The sequence below is a fragment of the Pleurodeles waltl genome, chromosome 11 (genome assembly GCF_031143425.1).
Source record: "Pleurodeles waltl isolate 20211129_DDA chromosome 11, aPleWal1.hap1.20221129, whole genome shotgun sequence".
Classification (NCBI taxonomy): domain Eukaryota; kingdom Metazoa; phylum Chordata; class Amphibia; order Caudata; family Salamandridae; genus Pleurodeles; species Pleurodeles waltl.
This window is the reverse complement of record NC_090450.1, coordinates 955,374,680-955,395,845: the sequence shown is the minus strand read 5'-3', so window position 1 is coordinate 955,395,845 and position 21,166 is coordinate 955,374,680. Positions and strand designations below refer to the sequence as shown.

Sequence of the window (21,166 nt, the reverse complement as noted above, 5' to 3'; positions counted from 1 at the left end):
GTCGGGTTGCCGTCTGAGGGAAGCCTGCGTGAGCCCAGGCCGAAGTGCGGTGGAAGTAACCTGTCTCTATTTGAAGGAAAGTCAATTGACTCCCACAAAGTGTTTCTCCAGGTTAATAACCTGCTGACTGGAGAAGCGCGGTGATGAGCGCCGATTGGAAGAGGCGGTGCAGGGAGCTGTGAACGTTGCTTCCTCAGGTTGATAACCCAGAGAAATGCCGAGCAAAGCAGCAACATAAGCAGTGGAGAGACGTGACTACGCCGCTTCTCCAGGTAGGAAAACGATGTATCTGAGAGGTGCTGATCGGCCGCTTCTCCAGGTAGGAAAACGGCGTATCTGCGAGGTGCTGATCGGAGCAGCCGAGAGACTCTCTGATCGGAGCAGCAAAGTGAGGCGACGTGAGGAACTGAGACGGCGGACGTCCTAAGGCGGAGTTGTAGGCGTGGAAGAGACGCGTTTCCATGGTTCTGAAGTGAGGAGGAAGCATATTTCAATGGTGCTCGTACGCGTCGTGGACAGCGCCGAGAGATGATCTTGTGTTTGCTTGTTTTGGCTCACTTTCGAAGATCAAATCAGCGCTGTGACTGACGGCTGAGAGTTTGGATTCCCTGTTATGCGGGGAATACGTTTAAGAGGAAACTAAACGTGTTGATCTAGTTATTACCATATCAGCAAGTGTTAGTTCTACAAATCATCTGTAGATGGAGAACAAGCAAGTACACAGTAGATGTATGCAAACACAGTTGTTTATGCATGTGAATCTTTTCAGAAATCCCTAATCCATTGTAGATTATAGTAAGTACACTGTCTTAAAGTGCAGATCAAGGAACATTCACATTTCCTCTGTGTACAAGGGTATTAGAGATAACTAAATATCAATGATTTATAAATTAACTGTATATTGAGAGCTAACAAGTGCACAGTAGATGCATGCAAACACAGTTGTTTATGTATGTGATTTTTTCCAGAAATCTCTAATCCATTGTAGACTACAGTAAGTATACTGTCTCAAAGTGCAGATCAAGGAATATTCATGTTTTTTCCTCTGGTGTACAAGGGTATTAGAGTAAACTATATATCAATCTAATTGTTAACAATTGACTACACAGACACATAGCACAACATGGCTGCTGCTAGTATGTCTCAACCCCCTCCATTCCTAAATGAAGTAGGAAAGATAAGCCTACTTTGGAAGGACTGGATACAATTATTTGAATCATACCGAATAGCCACTGGTGGGGAGAAATTCTCACCACTAAGAAAACAGCACATTCTACTACATAATTTAGGCATACAAGGACGGAAAGTTTACGACAACTTATCAGATCCCGAGGAAGAGGAGGGGGAGGAACTAAACGATATGAGAAAGCCCTTAAGAAATTAGAAGGTCATTTTGGGTTAAGAGTTAATGTCGTTCTAGAAAGACACAAGTTTTTCAGTAGGACGCAAGGTAAAGATGAGAGGGTCTCAAGTTATGTTGCTTGCCTGAAAGGTCTTGCGACAACTTGTGATTTTGGGCACCTTGAAGATTCTTTAATTAGAGACCAATTGGTAAGATGCACCAACAATTTTAAAGTACAAGAAAAACTATTGATACTAAACCCCACCTTAAAGGAGGCTATTGAGGTTGCCAAGAGTATTGAGCACACAGCGGAGTGCATGAAGTTAATAAAAAGTACCACCACAGTGGAAGAAGTGAGGGAAGTCAAGGTTAGTTCCAAACAGGAGTGTAGAGAACCTAAAATTGAGGAAGAAAGTAGAGTCCAGGAAGTCTTACTTAGGAAATCACCCCAGAAAGCACGAGAAATAGATGCTATAGATGTGGTAATAGTAGACATCTGGCTAACAACCCGGAGTGTCCGGCTCGGAATTGCATATGCCGGAAATGCGGAGCCAGGGGACATTATATAAGAGTATGCAAAGGGGACAAAAATTAATATAATGGGAGGAAGGTGGTGCATAAAGTAGAAGACTCCCAGGATTCTCATAGCAAATTCGTACTACAAGGGTAGTGGAAGTAACGAGACCAAGCGTAGGAATGAGGCATACCCTTCATGTGATATTACTCTGGATGGTAAGCGTGTACGAGTGTTTGCCGATTCTTGTTCCCCATTCACCTTTATAAATTATAGCATCTACGAAAGCAGTTTCAAGAATAAAGGATACATATTAAAACCAGGGGTTATTTCCCCGGGTGGGTACAATAGCGATCCCATACCGTTGGAGGGAATGCTGAGCATGCACATAACATTTAAGGATAGGCAGACCACGAGCAAGGTATATTTCACTAGCAAGGGATCCAATTTCTTAGGCTGGGAACATCAGCGTGAATTGGGAATACGCCTAGACCCAAATATGGAGGAACCAGTACTACTAGTAGAAAAGTCGGGTAGTGAGTATGCAATATGTAAAGAGTTCCCCAGAGTATTTGAAGATAAATTAGGTTGGCTGATTAACTACCAGCATAAAATCATAGTTATAGAAGGAGCAGTTCCTGTTTCCCATAAAGTAAGATCAATTCCGTTCCTTATGCGAGAACCTTTGAAACAGGAATTAAACAGATTGGAACAGTTGGGGGTCATTGAACCAATTGAAAGCTCCTTATGGTTAGCTCCCATTGTGTTAGCCAGGAAACCTGGAGGGAAAGGCATACGTGTATGCGTGGACTTGAGGGATTTGAATGCTAATATTTGGGTGGAAAGGTTTCCCTTGCCCAGGATCAATGAAATGTTAAGTACAATGGGTCCAGCCTGTTTTTTTTTAGCGTCATAGACCTGTCCTCGGCTTACCACCAAGTTGAGTTGCACCCTTCTTCATGCTCCCTCACCTCCTTCATCACACCGTTTGGAGCTTTCAGGTATCGCAGGATGCCATTTGGCCTGGCATCCGCAGCGGCCGTGTTCCAACGCATTATGCAAAATATCTAGCAAGACACTGATCATGTCTTATGTTTCCAGGACGATGTGTTAATTTATGGTGACAGTATAGACAAACATAACGATACTCTAAGGGAGGTATTCCAAGTTTTGAGTCAAGCTGGGATGACAATTAAGAAAGAAAAGTGTCAATTCTGTGTGGAATCGGTTGAATACCTAGGACACAAGATCACAAAGGATGGTGTCCAACCCAAACATGATTTAGTAAAGGCCGTAAAGGAAGCATTAGCTCCCACTAACAAACAGGAGCTCAAATCCTTCTTAGGCCTAGCTGAATACATGGTGAAGTTTGTAAAAAATTTTGCCATGGTCACGGCCCCTATGATGATGCTCTTAAAGAAAGATATTCCTTTTGTATGGAATAATGAATGTCAACTGGCATTCAGCAATGTCAAGTAAGCCATAGCTCGTTCTCCACATTTAGGGAAGTTTGATTCCAAATTAAAAACGTGGGTGACTACGGATGCTAGCGACCAAGGATTGAGGGCAACGTTGTCTCAATGTGTTAATGGACAAGAAAGAATCGTAGCCTTTGCATCGAGAGCGTTGTGCGGAGCAGAGGGAAACTACTCCACCACTGAAAGAGAAACCCTGGCCTGCTTCTGGGCCATAACACATTTTAAATTCTTCTTGTGGGGTTTACCATTCACGATTAGAACTGATCATAAACCCCTAATCAACATATTTGCTACTCAAGGTAAGGAACGCGCCACTCCACGCATAGCCAAGAGGATGTTGGGCCTCGAAGGCAAAGATTTTTATGTGATATATGTTCCAGGTAGCAAGAATACCATAGCCGATTGCCTGTCCAGATCTACAAGGCATAGTTCGGAAGAGGTGGAAAAGCAGGAGTGTAAATTGGAAACAGAGACACCTGAACCAGTGTTGTGGGTAGAACTAACAAAGCCTCACGAAGGAGGAATGGGTGGAAGAAACTAGGAAGGATCGTATTCTACAACTACTCAGGGAAAAGATTGTTAGTGGTTGGACAAATAATTTAAGAGACGTGGAGGAAGATCTTAAGAGTTACTGGGATATCAGATTGGGACTTCACATTTCTAATGAACTAATCATGAGAGGAGAGAGAATTATACCCCCCAGCAAATTATGGGACAAATTGGTAGAGCTAGCGCACGAAGGACATCTCGGGCGAAGCCTTACAAAAAATAAACTGCGAGCTACGTACTGGTTTCCAAAAATGGATTGGTTGGTAGAGAATATGGTGAGAGATTGTACTGCATGTGCCATGAGTGAAAAAACTAATCTAACACGCAAAGCCCTGCTGTCACCTGTGAGTGTCCCTGTGAAACCTGGGGATAAACTAGGACTTGACATATTAGGGCCAGTAAATCATCTGGGGAGCAGAGGTCATTACATCTTTGTTTTAATCGATTACCAATCACATTGGACAATGTTCAAAATTGTAAACCAAATAACAACAATGGATGCCGTTAACTTTCTAACAGAAGCATTCATGAGGGAAGGAGTTCCCAGTACATTAGTGACATATAACGGTGTACAATTCACTTCAGATGTCATGAAAGAATTCCTCAAAAATTGGGGCATTCATCATTTCAGGACCGCTTTATACAACCCCAGGGCCAATGGGTTGGTCGTGAGGATGAACAGAATGTTTAAAGAGTGCATTCAAAGAGCAAGAGTGTCAGGTATGTCAGGAGAGGCAGCGCTAAACCAAATGGTATGGTCTTACCACACCACACCTAATGCAGTTACAGGGCTGTCACCTTCCAGTCCTTAAAGGGAAGACATCCGGGAACCAAACTGAATCCTAATTGGTTAAAGGGAGGTGAGCAAGTGTGTGAGCAAAGAGAGGTGTCTGCTGAATGTGTTCGACAAAAGCAAGAAAAATACAGGAGATAGTACAATAATAAATTCGGTACCAAAGATAGAACATGGCAGGTCGGGCAGTGGGTCAGGGTCAAGCTCCCAGTTCGCATGCAAAACAATGGCAGTAAATTCTCCGAGCCCCTTAGGATTAAAGAAATCTACAGAAATGTAAAATTGGAGGATGGTAAGATCTGGAGTATGGACCGTATTGTGTGCCACCAAGAGACGGAGAACAAGCAAGAAGGAACCTCGGCAGCAGGAAGTGAAGCCAATAACTATACAGTTATGCGGCATCGGAGCAATAGCACCCTGATCAGGAGAAGCCCAACCTGGCATAAAGACTTTGGGGGTGATTCTGACCCCGGCGGTCAGAGACCGCCGGGGCCAGGGTTGGCGGGAGCACCGCCGACAGGCCGGCGGTGCCCCACAGGGCATTCTGACCGCGGCGGTTCGGCCGCGGTCAGATGTGGAAAACCGGCGGTCTCCCGCCGGTTTTCCGCTGCCCTTGTCAATCCTCCATGGCGGCGGAGCGCGCTCCGCCGCCATGGGGATTCTGACACCCCCTACCGCCATCCTGTTCCTGGCGGGTCTCCCGCCAGGAACAGGATGGCGGTAGGGGGTGCCGCGGGGCCCCCGTAAGAGGGCCCCACTTTGGATTTCAGTGTCTGCTATGCAGACACTGAAATACGCGACGGGTGCCACTGCACCCGTCGCACCTTCCCACTCCGCCGGCTCAATTCTGAGCCGGCGTCCTCGTGGGAAGGATGATTTGTCCTGGGCTGGAGGGCGGCCTTTTGGCGGTCGCCCGCCAGCCCAGGGCAAATCCCAAAATACCCTCAGCGGTCTTTCGACCGCGGAGCGGTATTTTGGTGGGGGAAGTCTGCCCGCCAGACTTAGAATGACCCCCTTTGTTTTCCCTCATTAAGGAAGGGAGATATGTTATAAGTATATGACAAACAGTGATGATATGTTTATAAAAGACTAGAACTGTCATCCCCAAACTCTTGTAAATATTATGTTATGCTCATAATTATCATTAATGTAATGAGGCAAACTTTAAGTGTGTATTGAACCAATTTGTAAATAATTAACCAATGGTACACTCCTGGTCCTCCTTAGAATGTAAGTACAAATGGACCGGCCGGGAGCTTACCTTGGAATGTTGAGAGAGAGCGGTGGGAGGTCGTTGGGAGTAGTGTTGGCATTGAGGAGTTTGTGAATAAACCTCCTAAACCTTAGTTGTTGTTGCTGGCTTATTTACAACAGTTCCTGTCTGCAATACTTTATCTATGTATTATATGTAGGAAAGTGCCCCTTTTGGCATGGTTACCCCCACCCCAACTTTTGCCTGATATTGATGCTAGCTTGACTAAGTGTATGGTGGGATCATGCTAAACAGGCCACAGCACCAGTGTTCTTTTCCTAAACTGTACCATTGTTTCCACAATTGGCACACCACCGCCATACAGCTAAGTCTTTAGTAACAGGTACCATTGGTACCAAGGGCTTTGTGGCCAGGGAGGGTGCCTATGTGCTGCAGCATGTATTGTGCCACCCCAAGAGACCCCTCACCAAAAACATGCACACTCCCCTTGCAGATTGTGTGTGCTGGTGGGCAGAAAAAGATAAAGGTGACATGGCATCCCTCCACTGAAGACTGGGAAGTTTGGTATCAAACGTATCAGCACAATAAACCCACACTCATGCCAGTGTTGGATTTACTGTAAAATGCACACACAGAGCATCTTAAAGATGCCCCCTGTATGTTACCAACCCTTTAGTGTAGGGTTGACTGGTCTGTGCCAGCCTGCCATTAACAGACAAGTTTCTGACCCCATGGGGTGAGAGCCTTTGTGTTCCCTGGGGTCAGGAACAAAGCCTGCGCTAGGTGGAGGTGCTTCACAACTTGCCTCCTGCAGGAACTGCAACACTTGGTGCTGAGCCTCAATAGTGCCCGGGGCAGTCCAGCTGGGGAGGGGGGGATCCCCCAGGACCATGCCCCACTTTTGGCGGCAGGTATGGTGGAAACATTAGGTAAAACAAGGAGGAGTGACCAGTGCAGCTAGGACCACCCCTAAGGTGTCCAGACTTGAAGTGACTACCTCCTTGCATAATCTTCCATCTTGTTTTTGAGGAGAGGGACCAATACGGATAGGAAAGTCCCCCCGTCCCCAAAGGGAGTGGGCACAGGAAGGGTTGAGCCACCCTCAGGGACAGTAGCCATTGGCTTCTGCCCTCTAACTCCTATAACGTCCCTAAATCTAGTATTCAGGTGAACCCCCGATCCTTGCTCTTCAGATTCCTGGTGGCCGCAAGGAAGACGGACTGAAGAGCGGCCCCCAGATGACAACTGACTTCGCCCCAGCCCTACCGGCCTGCCTCCAGCTTCAATACTACTGCTACAAAATGACAACACATCCTGCAGGATCAGAGACCTCCACAAACCCCCAGAGACCTGCCTGCCCAGCAGAGGACCAAGAACTCCTGAGGACAGTGGCCCTGTCCAAAAAGAAACCCTCCAAAAGGACACCAGAACCACCCTGGACCTGCATGCCCTATCCACTCTGCATCCGATGCCCACGGCCCGTGTCCAGGTGGCCCACCGGTCCAGAGAAGGTCACAAGGCGATTCCAACCTTGAGTTCACCATGGGTTGACCCCTTCAGGCCAACACAACGACGCCTGCAGCTTGAATCTGGAGGACCCCCATGACCAAGACTGGATCCAACAGAGATTCCCAACGCCCAAGGAGACCCCTGCACAAGCAGCCCCCTGGCCTTGGAGAATTCCGACCGACGGTCCAGGAGCGTCCAGCAGGCATCTCTCCTTCTTGTCCAGCCTTTGGTTTTCCAGAACGAGCCACCTAGACCCAGCCTGCAGCATCTTTGTGACCACCTGGGTTCCCCCATTGAAAAGCACTGGGTGCCTGCAGCTGTGTTTGCACCCTGCACCAAGCTGCCCCTGTGCCACTAAGGGTGCGTGTTTGGTGCAGACCTAAACTATCCAGGCCTGTGTCCTGAAACCAGGGGTACTTACCTGCAACTTGTGTTCTTCCGAGTGGCCCCAGTCTTCATAGGTTTCCACTGAAAATCCGACACCAATGTTGACCTCTGCACCCGGCCAGCCCTGCGTAGCTGGTGGTGCACTTTTGGGGTCAACTTGTACTTTGACCTGTGGACATCCTAACGAACGAAGCCTGGGATTGTAACTCGAGTACTTACCTGTTAACTGTGCTAACACTTTTCCTCCCCTAGGACTGCTTTGGTTCCTATGAAAAATTGCACTGTCAACTTGAAAAGTGTTACTTACTTGTAAAGTGTTTTATCTGCAAAACCTAAAGTACATTTGATACACGTTTGATACCTAGTTCCAACTGTACTTAAAAGATCTTTTGGTTCTAGTAATAAAGAAACAAAATATATTTTTGCTATATAAAAATATTGGTCTGGAGTTAGTCATTCATTGTGTGCCTCATTTCTTGAGTGGGTGTGTACAACAAATGCTTTGCTCTACCCTCTGATAAGCCTAACTGCTTGACCACACTACCACAAAAAAGAGCATTAGTATTATCTACTTTAGCCTCTGTTAAGTCTCTGGGGAACCCCTGGACTCTATGCACACTATACCTCATTTTAGTATAGTGTATACAGAGCCAGCTTCCTACATTATAGACCTATCATTGCAGATGTGCATATCCCATAAACACAATGTAAATTGATTTCAGCAATTGTCTGTACAGCTGAAGCACAGGTGCCAACGTGCATTTTGTATGAAGTGGTCAGCTGACCACACACCTTCTTCAGGGCACTTACAGATGAAGCAAGCGAAGATTAAAACCCAAAGAAAAGGAGAGATGAAGCCCCACCAATTCACTGTAGGATGCCCTATCCTGCTCCAATATCAGTTATTTTGTCACAGCAATAGCCTTATTACATTGTGGGTGGTTGATCAGCGCGTCCCCTTGGTGTGCAATTCACCTCCAGCAGCGCCACCACCAAGCGTACCAGCCACGATCAGTCTCATTGGGGCACTATAGAACCCGCCTCACCCCTCCAGACCGGTCACATCAATGGGAGCGAAGTTCAGATGTGCATGGCTTCAAGGCTCAGGGCCTTAACACGCAGGTTTCGGGCCCCTATATAGTGCAGCTCTGCCAGGGCAGGCCGCTTCCCCAGTCAGCCCCAGCACTTGATAAGGGGTGCAGAAAACAGGGAGGAGAGGTGAAAAAAAGGGGGGCCTCCCTTGCTCAATCCAAGGTCATCCAGGCACAAAAGGGGGGAGCCCGCAACAAATACTGTGCGTGGGGGAGTGAGCGGCCACCCTGGACCTCCACTCACCCGGACCTACCCCGCGTGCCGGGCCTTAGTTTTGCTGGCAGGTATCAAGTGGATGCTGCGGATGGCTGCTGGGTCCGTGTTCCCAGTGCGACTCAGCTGATGTTGCTATGTGCAAGTCCTCCATGGCCTCCCTTTCCGTTGTAGAGGCAGCCAGGCATATTCCTCCCACTCAAACCCTGGTGCCAGAGGGAGACCTCTGAGTTAAGGTGTGCGAGGCGCCACCTCCATCTCATTCCTGTGCAGAACAGGAAGCCTGGCGGCGAGGTCTGGTCAACGGTGGGGAGATCCATGTCTTGGCCAACACCAATCACCCTGGGTACGGCCGAGATGCGATGCAGTATTTGTTGCAGCCGCCAGAGACCTCTCGGCCCAGAACTCCCTATGTTGGCAGCAGCTCACCAGCCTCCTTGTCGCTACAATCTGTCACAGTTGCCCAAGAAACAGATGGAATGGCGCCACTCAATACCCACTGGCTAATCCTCCCCGACCAAGGCAGTGATGGCAAGGATGGCAGAGTTTTATGCCGGATCATGGGTCAGGTAGTAGGAGCGATGCTAGATCGTGCCCACCATCTTGTCCGGACTGGCCATCTCCCATGACCTCCTCCCCCGGATGCCGTTAAGTCAATCTGATATTGAGGCATTCCCACTGATTCCTCCTCTGTGAAAAACACTGTAGAACTTGTGGGAGAATCAAGCACAGTTGATCATGATCGCCCCATATTTGGCAAGGAAGATCTGATACTCTGACCTGTTGGCAGTCAGCATTTGGCCACCTCTATTCCACACTTGGTGAATCTACCTTTGCAGAAGGATGATCAAGTTTCCACTAAAGTTTCCAAATAGTTTGGCTGCACATGTGAAGATTAAGCGGTGCCAACAGAGTACTTTTGCCTTCTTGATGAGGCTGCAAAATTCATTTGGCTGCCAGTGAACCCATTACAAAACCTAATTATACAAGTCACTGAAACAAGTTCGTTCAGTGTGTTGCAGGTTTGAAGGCCTAGATCCTTTTACATCGCCCCTATTCCAACATTCTCCAGTTTACTGTCTCTTGGCAGAATCTCCAATTAAAGGCTACCAGGTTGCCCTGTTCACGTTTCTATGTCTACCTGATCAGCCATTCTTACTTAAGCCACTAATATTGGAGCATTTTCTAGAAAGGTTTACTCATTTCCTCCCCTTTGTTCATTGTTCCTCAATATGATTTGAATCTGGTGTTGAGTTCCTTAAAGCATCCTCATTCGAGCTATCCACTACAACTTCTCCCTTTAAATAAAGTATTGTTGTTGGCAATAATTATAGTTCATATGGTCGCAGAACTTCAACCACTCTCAGTTTGTCAACCTTTCAAGTTTTTTCACTCAAACAAGTTGTTCCTTCACACCTGCTCCTCCTACTTACGGAGCTATCTGCCATTACCATTCCATCCATTTCTACCCTCATCATCCCACCAAAGAGGAAGAATGGCTGAATGGACTGGACTCAAGTTGTGCTAGGTACCATAACACATCTCACGCAACAGGACAGAATGAGTGATCAGCTTTACGTAGGCTTTGCCAGAACCAAAAATTTCCAAGTGGTCACCAGAAGCGCCATTTCTCATTGATGTCTTCAGGCGCATGGTGTTCTGAGCCCAAACACAACATGCAGATGTTATATAGGTCTAACAAGAACAGTTTCTGCAGCATCTGCAACAGTTTGAATCCTGAAATGTTAGGAGACATATGATGAGTTACCATCAAATACTAAGGAATTACTTCAGTGAAACACATAGAGAGCTCCAGATTCGTGCCTACAAGACAGAAGAACTGGGTCTGAGGCCAGCACATCTGTTGGTGTCAGATAAGCTTTGGTGTCTTCACATCTGGCAAGCGAAATCTTGGCTATAGGCGCATAGCCCCACAGTTGGCACTGCAGAGCTATTGCTGGGGAAATGTTTTCTGAGATACTTATAAACTGAGGAACCTGTGAAAAGCTGCATTTACTGTACATTAGCATGGTGTAATATAACAAGGGATGCAAACTCTGTATACAATCATACTCTACTTTCCTTGTCACAGTTGCGCTAAGATGTATATTTTCACCAGATGCAAGAAAATGACATCACTACTCCACAAAATCACATATTCCAGCTTTGTGACCTTACACTGCCTCTTCCACAGGCAGGACTGGGAAAGCAGCTACTTAAGACGAATTTCAACTACAAAAAACGGACAAAAGCATCAATGTCCTACAACGAAAGAAACAATGACTGATGGGGAGAAATTTATGACAAATTATTTTTCTGTACTGCTGCCGTTCAGTACAGGAATCTACCTGCATGTTACAATGAAGCAGGCTTTGATCGGCACTTACTCAAAAATACATAAAATATATTCTCTGCAAACTGGAAGCTGCAAATTTTTGCATTACTGGCAATACAAATTCTATACACATTCTACATGTCAAACCAGAGTTAATCTTTAACTACAAAGAGCAATAAACCAATGATACACTGGGGGCTGGAGGATATAGAAGATACAGCAATGTATTATAAGAAATCAAATTACCTGTACCATACATTAAACCCAGTTACATGTTCTCTCATCTATACAGCTAAGGAATTACATATTATATTTATCCAATGTATATAGCAAAGCCCCCATGGTACATTAAGAGTGATCTCACACTTGTACCTCACACACAAATAGCTCATAAGTCAATTAATAATGGAAAATATTTTGTTCCCTGGTGATACCAACCACTCACAATGCTTCAGGGACCGTGCATCTCATGTCCACAAGTCTGTGCTGTTTTTCAATAATGCACAGACTTCTTGAAGAGTGCAGGTGTTAAAGATTAGTGGAAAAAAAACGAAAAAGCTGGTTGCAAACAGTTGCAAAGTGCGACAGGATGGTAAGGGGTTAAACAAGCAGGTGAATCATTTATTTCAGTTGATGATATATTCAAAAAATGATGTGGCCGCCTGAACGCACTTTGTAAACGTTTGGGCTATGGGGTGAAGTGCAGCAGGGAAAACCAGGGGTTGGACCCACTGAAAGGATACTGTCATGAGAAGTCCCCCGAACAGAAACATGAAGACAAAGTCTGCTGTCCTCCCTCGGAAGGAGCCTTCCTCCAGCATGCGGCAGTAGCGGTACCTGATGACAGGATGTAAAGTTAAGGAAGCTTAATAGTTGGTTCTGCGCCAACAGGAACCAGGCTCACTGACAGGATGCAGCATGTGAGAATGATACACAGATACAATATTTGTTAAACCCACAAGTCTGGCACGCTTCAACAAGTCTAGGTTTACCTAGTTCATGCCTCTGGTTTCTCAGTGTGTCAACTGTCCATTGGGTCTCTACTTCATAGGCACAGAGGGAAAGGGTGGCCCTCCACAACCATGATAGCCCCACTACTGTAAGTGAAAGACTGCCTCAAACTCTCAAAGAAGTGCTACCCAGGTGCTAGCAAATGCTCTAGAACCTCTGTGAAAAGTAGATCACTACAAGCCTAACTCATCACCCTGGTAAATGCACATGTACAAAAACTACTAAGAGCCTGAGACACCCCTGGAAGATGCAGAGTGTATTAACCTGCTAATAGCCTAGCTTAAATCTCACTAGGTGCAGAATTTACCAGGGCCAACAGGAGGATAGCTCATTCCGTAGTGGATATATAACCTACCAGAACCATTTGGAGTCTTCCTAATTCTACTTCATATTCCAGAAAGTGCAGAACCCAGCTTCTCGTCTGGGAAATAAAGAGCCTACTAGTGCCACTAGATATGCATGTCATACTCTAGCAGGGGCAAAAGCCTATGCACAGCCTCCAGGGGTGATATGTCCATCTCATCCTCCAGAAAGTGCAGAGCCTATCGAAGCCATTAGAAGCCTCCAGAAGAATAGAGTCTATTGCTTCCACTAGATTTGCAACTCTTATAGGTTTGCTGAACAATGAATCGTGATTCTATAAAAGACAAGGAGGCTAGCAATGTGCAGTAAACTTAAACGCTTCCAAAATAGAATGAGCACACATGACAACAGAATGGAATTTTGAGTCCCATAAGTTCAGCTTGTCCACCATTTTCTCCCTCTTTAGTTTGTCTTCTTTCCACTAACATCGTTTAATACTTCTGATTTATCCATTCTTTCAAATTAATTTCTAGTCAAGCTTCCTAGAAGCAAATAATACCTAAACTGTTATGCTGTGTTAAAATGTAAACCACACCTATACTGTGTGTGTATATATATATATATATACACACATATATACACACATATATATATACACATAAATATATGTACACACATACATATATATTGATTTAAACTGTTATGTACAGATTAATATACACAAACGTATATACAGTCATAGCTGTACCTAAATGTATGTATGTGTATATCACCTTCCCACCGCTACGGCTGGGTGGGTGGGATAATGCTACCCTCCTTGTCTTTAATAAAATGTTGATTCTTTGTTAAGCGAACTTATAAGAATCACAATTTTATGTCAGGACAGGACACTAGCATTAAGCATGGTCAAAGCCCTAAAGAGCACATTTCGAAACATGCTCAACTTCTTTGAAATAAAACCTCCTAAATGTCTCCGCATGTGACCAATCCGCCGCTTTCAAAATGTCTTCCAAACGACCTCCCATGATACATACCTTACTTGCCAATGCACCTCTCACTAAATGTGCTGTAAATTTGGACAAATCTACCCTAGCATCAATCATTACTGTTAAACCATCTAGCAATTATTGCATTTGCCACTGGTTTAAAAGGTTTCACATAAGAAATTAATAACTGAGTACCACCTGCTCTCGTATTGACTGATACCCTAACTTCATACACCTTCAGATATCTCACCACACACAATTTCGGTAAGTCAACAAACATTGGATATAATATAGATTCAGACACAGTCTTGGTTTGTTTATAATCTTGAAAAATCACTTATTCTGGTTGGGAAAAAACCTATGCAATATTTCTAAAGCTTGCACATCTAAGAATCTCCTGAAAGTAATTAAATGTAACAAAGTCGTCAATTTCAAAGTTAACTTCCTTTTTTTCAGAAACCTATTACCTGGCCGAGAAACGAATAACTGTAAAAACCTGTTCAACATCACACATGGTCTGATATTTCAACCTAGGAGGCCTCTGCAAACAAATTACTTTCATAACTTTACATATCGGTGGATTCCTCCCAATTGAAAATCCTTGTTGCAAAGAATGGCCTGCTGCAATTGCAGACTTATTGACAGTCCTAGCAGACAAACCTTTCTCAAATAAATCTGCCAGAAAATTGGCAACCTCTATATCATCAACTTCCAATGTATCCAAGCCCCTCTCAAAGCACCATGACCAAACTTTCCATGCTCCTCTGTACTTCTTTATGGTTCCAGGTGCCCATGATTCATGGAGTAACCCAGAAGCTGTTCTCGAAAAACCTGTGAATCTTCGGGAACACCTTATATCTTCCACACTAGAAGGTTCATGTGACCTGCTTCTACTAACAGATGTTCCTTCCCTCCTGCACCCACTAGAAGACCTCTTTGAGAGCATGTAAAATATGGTATCTGCACAGCCATTTCCATGACTGTTGGAAACCAAACCAGAGTCTTCCAAAAGGGAGTCACAAGAACCAACTGACATCTGTCTCCTCACCTGAACCCAAACTGTCTGTATCATTGAGAAAGGTGCAAATGAGTAACCCTTCATTGCCGACCAATCTTGAGTGAATGCATCTATTTCCATTGCACTAAGGTCTGGCCTCTAACTGACATAATTCTGTAATTGATAAGTTAGCCTTGAAGCAAACAGATCCACTTCTGAAGGCCCTAAAAGCATTTGAATCCTCATGAATAAATTGTCTTTCAACTTCCAATTGCTGAAATACCCAATATTCCGCAAATATCAGTCCACTTTTACATTGAGGATCCCAGGGAAATACTCCACCTTCAATCCTATCTTGTGCTCTAAACAAAACTACCATATTTCTTTCGCTAACTCTCTCAGTTGTTTGGATCTGCTGTACCCCAACCTGTTCACAACTTAATGGTGTCACACTGTCCATTTGTAATAATACTGAACTCCCCATCAATGTCTCTTTGAAACAGCGAATCACAAACAACCTTGCTTGCATCTCTTGATAATGTATGTGTTCCGTCTTCATTTCATATTCCACCTGTCTCCTGATCCAAACAAGTCGCACCCCAGCCCAAGGTGCTTGCATCCATCTCTACAACAAAATCTAGGCTGATACCAAAAATCGCTCGGCCATTCCAGGCCTCCAAATTTTCTTTCCACCAGAACAAGTCCTCTCTTGCCTCCTCTTTCATGGTCACTATATCTCTATACCACAGACCTTTCCTCAATCCTGAAGTCTTCAAACACTGAAGAGCTCTGTAATGTAGGGGACCCGGAAACACAGCTTGGATGGAAGATAACAGACCTATTATTCGAGCCAAATCCCTCATTTTTACAACATTCTTTTTCGACATTAATTTCACATTCTCTCTTATCTTTCATACCTCTTTTCCGGAAATTGTAATTGACTTACCTCCAAATCCCCTACAGATCCTTGTTGGAACTAGAATGGATTTGTCCGAGTTTATCATGAAGCCCAAATCTTGAATTAATTCCAGCACTTTTATCAACTGCTGTTGTAACTCTAGAACACCCTGATTCATTATGAGCAAATCGGCTAAATAAACAATCATCCTTATTCCTCTTTCCCTTAAATAACCCACAACTGGTCTCAGAACGTTCATAAAAAACACCAAGGGGGCGATCATAATCCAAATGGAAGGCAAATAAATTAACACAGCTGCTTTTTCTAGTGGAATTGTAAACATCTCTGTCTCTCCATTGCCATTTGAATTGTGAAATAAGCATTCTTGAGATCTAATTTCACCATCCAATCCAGATTTTGAAGAATGACCCTCAGCAAATGTATCAACTCCGTTTTGAAATGGTAGAATGTCACAAACTGATTTTAATCTTTTAAGTTTATGATAGGCTTCCAGCCCTTGTCTTCCTTCTCTACCAACAACAAGGTACTCACATATCCCTTGTTTTCTTCCGTTATTTCCACAATAGCCTTGTTCGCTAACATACACCGTATTTCTTCCTGTACAATGTTCTCCAATTCTTCTGAAACACTAAGGGCCTCATTCCGACCCGGACGGGCGGCGGACCCCGCCCGCCGGGCGGAAACCGCCCAAACACCGCCCCGCGGTCAGAAGACCGCGGGGGCATTTCAACTTTCCCGCTGGGCCGGCGGGCGATCTGCAAAAGATCGCCCGCCGGCCCAGCGGGAAAGCGCCTTCCACGAGGATGCCGGCTCCGAATGGAGCCGGCGGAGTGGAAGGTGTGCGACGGGTGCTGTGGCACCCGTCGCGCTTTTCAGTGTCTGCTAAGCAGACACTGAAAAGCAATGTGGGGCCCTGTTAGGGGGCCCCTGCAGTGCCCATGCCATTGGCATGGGCACTGCAGGGGCCCCCAGGGGCCCCACGACACCCGTTCCCGCCAGCCAGGTTCTGGCGGTGTAAACCGCCAGAACCAGGCTGGCGGGAAGGGGGTCGGAATCCCCATGGCGGCGCAGCTTGCTGCGCCGCCATGGAGGATTCCCATGGGCAGCGGGAAACCGGCGGGAGACCGCTGGTTTCCCGTTTCTGACCGCGGCGTTACCGCCGCGGTCAGAATGCCCATGAATGCACCGCCAGCCTGTTGGCGGTGCATTCGCTGCCCTCGGCCCTGGCGGATTCAATCCGCCAGGGTCAGAATGAGGGCCTAAGTCTTTTTGTTCTCTCATTTGGAGGAATTCTTGATTGGAATCTATATAGTAAACCTGTATAGCTTGGAAAACCCACACATCTTGAGTAAACATTTCCCATTTTTCTTTGAAAAACCTCAACCTTCCTCCAACATTTGTAGGGATAAAAAAGGAAATAATCCTTGTACTCACCTTGTCCTTGACTTTGGGTAGAATTCTGTCCTCTACCTCTGTTCGATTTACCATGCCCTCTCCCTTTCTGGGTATAGAATTGAGAAGGACCATGGTTTCCAAAGGAGCCATATACATGGTTTCCTGACTGTTGCATTTGATACTGGGCTCTACTGTATGCGCGGCCAGAATGGCGCTCTCGTCGTTCGGCCCTACCATAAAAACTACTGTCATAAAATACTCTTTTCCTGGAGTATTGCGCCTTGTCTAGACTAGTAAAAGTTTTTTCTAAGCCGCATAACTTCGGGTTTATAGGCATTAACACTGTTTTGCGTCTTTCACTCAGTAACCTGGTATTAGCTTTCCCTACAAAACATATTGCTCATTGACATAATATTTCAATCTGTACCCTTTATGAGAGCATCCTATACTGCATCAATTTGTTTTGCCAAAGGTCCCGCTATATCTAAGACTTTGTCTTGACATTGTTTTAAGGATTTTTCTAATCTTTTCCTAGTATATTTTTCTAGTTTAAACAAATATGTGATTAAATCAAGGTCCAAAATAGGTTTTATAGTAACTTTATCAATAACAGGCTGTGAGCAGTCAGCCCTCATTATACTTCTTTCATCTTTTTCCAAAGGTTCACATAACCTTGCCTCAATATAATCTGCAATGTGTTCTAAGGGCCACCACTCCTTGCCTCTAGGATGATGAATATCCTTGCGATCAAATGATTTCTCATCAAATGGATCTACAACAGCCGCCTCTTATTTTATTTTGTGCCTCATTACAATCACCTCATCAACATCTAAATCATCTTTATATTCTTAATCCAGAATATACTCGTCTAAATACGATTTTTACCATATGATCCCAAATCATCGAATGAATCATGTTTACTTTCAGCGTGTAACTGACATTTTATGTCATGTAGGACATCTTTTTTCTTTGAACCACTTTAGATTCCTCTATTACTCAACACCTCATGCATGTGTTTTCGTTTCTTCAGACATTAACCACCAGGACCCCTATTCAAATCTTTTTCTTCTGATATCGAATAATATTCTTCATCCTCTATATCCCTTTTCTCTTTATTTTTACTCAAAACTAGTTGACTTGTCTCTTGAAACACCATTTGTAGTTCTTTAGTCAAGGAATTTCTTATTAATTACCGCAAGATAACTTCTGTAATGAGCTCACTCATAGTGTTTAAAAATCAACTAAATATACTGAAATATATCACTCACTAAAGAACCGCTTAAATCCTGAAAAGTATGGAAAAAACAACCTAATATTCACCAAGGTACTGACAAAATTAAGTTAGTGTGTATGCAATCATTTCCGATGGTTAGAACTGCCAAACAATCGTAGCTGCTCCTTCTTTTCCCATGGAAACAGCTTTGTACTGCTAGGTCCCTTAGAAAATGACCTTACTGAATAGTCAGAAAGCCAATTTCCAATAAAAACAAATGTGTGCAACACCACGTCCAGCACACTTGAGAAACAAGCTCAATCTCTTCTAAAAAGGAATCCAACTGTTATTGTTCAACGATGGAAAGGCAACTTCCAGGTGCTTCGCTCAGTGCGTAGTTCCTGATAATCCTGAAGCTTCTCGAGCGAACATTGCGCGCAATCAATAACGGTAACTAAACCGCATTGTACATTACGAAAAAGAGCCCTTCAAAAGGCTGAAACTAACTATACCCAAGCAATTTAAAAATGTAAATGACTTATGCAATATATTGCTTGTTTAAAAAAAAAATACTGAAAAACATTTCTTTTATCCAAAAGAACTAACGCTATATTAATAGACAAAATAGACAATAATAGTCAAGCACACATTACTCATAAATTGGGTAGAATCTATCATTAAATCCACACATAAGTAGACAAAAACTAAAGAATACCCAGTCATACAACCTATACATCTACAATACTTATTTCCTTAGAAGCAGCAAATAAATGACGGAGAAAATGGTGCACAAGCTGGATTTATGGGACTCAAAATTCTATTGTGATGTGTAGACATTCTATTTTGGAAGCTTTTACGTTTGTTGCACAGAAGTGGTGAAAAAAGGTTATGCATAATGCCATCCTCCTGTCCTGACATAAAATCCTATCTCATACTCCAGAAGGTGGATACTCTTCTAGAGCCATGGAAGACACACCGATGTCATTTCGAGCCAACTGCCAAGTTGCTCCATTGTGTATGAAACACCAGCAGGTAGGCCCAAGTTTCCAATTCACAGCACTTTGCAGGATAAGACTTAAAGTTCTAAGTTTCCCAACAATGTAAATGCCACAGTAAGCAAAACGCTGTAGTCCAAAATGCAAGGGCTGTAATTAGGAACATTTCTAGCCATCGAGTGCTGAGGAAAGAAGATTAGATTGTGTCCCAAACCCTGCACCCCATGCACCATAGCTTACTCATCCATAGATAATACATGATTATTATCACATTTTGTTGCAGACTGGATGCTTTTTACAATAAATAAGCTAGGCCTGCTGACATTGTCATACCTTTTCATAATAAGATGATCAGACCTATAGCATCTGACATAATGGTTCACTGTGCACCAATAAGGCTTACAGCTTGTCACTATAACCAACTCAGACCTACTGTTTTAAGCATAAGCTACTTCACAAGGCAACGGTCATGTACACAATCATAAAATTAGAAAAGTATATATATATATATATATTTAAAAAAAAAGCAAAATACCATCTGTTATAAGAGGGTTCAAGAGGGTGATCCCATTAAATTAGATGTGAAATAAGACATTTATGAAGGGTGATGGAGGTTTGCAAAGGTGGAGAATTAATTGAAGTCTAGGGAGGTATGCTGCTTTTTAGAAGGATGTATAATATTGAAAAGAGAGTAATACCAACCAAATGAGGACGAGTTGACAGATGAGTGACAGAAGTAGTGGGGAAAAGCACCCTTCCTTTAGCAAAAGACAGATCTGGCTGCCTCCCCTCCTCTTGGTTCTGCCAGATCTGTGCTGGAACCTGCTGCAAACCCCTAAAGCAGAGCTCAGGCCATTGCCTGACGGGCTGAGATTTGCAAATAGGCCTGTGTCATACTTGATGTGGCACTTTAAGACATAGGCCCTCATTCTGACCTTGGCGGGCGGCGGAGGCCGCCCGCCAAAGTCCCGCCGTCAGGTTACCGTTCCGCGGTCGAAAGACCGCAGCGGTAATTCTGACATTCCCGCTGGGCTGGCGGGCGGCCGCCTTCAGGCCGCCCGCCAGCCCAGCGGGAAAGAGGCTTCCACGATGAAGCCGGCTCGGAATCGAGCCGGCGGAGTGGAAGCTGTGCGACGGGTGCAGTTGCACCTGTCGCGTATTTCACTGTCTGCGCAGCAGACAGTGAAATACATTTAGGGGCCCTCTTACGGGGGCCCCTGCAGTGCCCATGCCAGTGGCATGGGCACTGCAGGGGCCCCCAGGGGCCCCGCGACCCCCCCTACCGCCATCCGGTTCCCGGCGGGCGGACCGCCGGGAACTGGATGGCGGTAGGGGGGGTCGGAATCCCCTCGGCGGCGCAGCAAGCTGCGCCGCCTTGGAGGATTCCAACGGGCAGCGGAAAACGGGCGGGAGACCGCCGGTTTTCCTGCACTGACCGCGGCCAAAGCGCCGCGGTCAGAATGCCCTGCGGGGCACCGCCGGGCTGTCGGCGGTGCTCCCGCCAACCGCGAGCCTGGCGGTCACAGACCGCCAGGCTCGTAATGAGGGCCATAGTGGCATGTGATACAGTACCCACCCGCAGAGGAAAACATTTTCTTGATTTTCACCACACAATTCCAGGTGTTCTGTAAGGGTAAAATGATTAAAATACCCCCTTTACCTCACTTCTCTTTTTCCAAGAAGTGTAATTCTACTAAATTTGTAAAATAAAATGACTTGCATTGTATTGGCCAAAAATGGAACATACTATTTTAAGCTAGAAATAATTTTCATTGTGAAGAAGCTCCTCAAAGCGATTTTGTTCAAGATACTGATTTATTACTCAGCTGTTATTTAAATACATTTTAGTCAATGCCAAGTGCTGTAGAAAACAAGCTGTGACACCGCAGGGTATAAGCCCTTACCAAAGTGAACTGATGGAT

General features: G+C 44.9%; 1 protein-coding gene across 1 annotated transcript in view; it reads right to left on the bottom strand.

The window, feature by feature from the left end:
• Positions 1-21,166, bottom strand: part of DERL3 (derlin 3) — a 157,397-nt gene that overhangs the window by 81,601 nt on the left and 54,630 nt on the right. Inside the window, exon 4 of the mRNA XM_069215181.1 lies at positions 12,169-12,262. Coding sequence (XP_069071282.1) covers positions 12,169-12,262 — 94 coding nt within the window. The remainder of the gene's footprint in view (positions 1-12,168; positions 12,263-21,166) is intronic.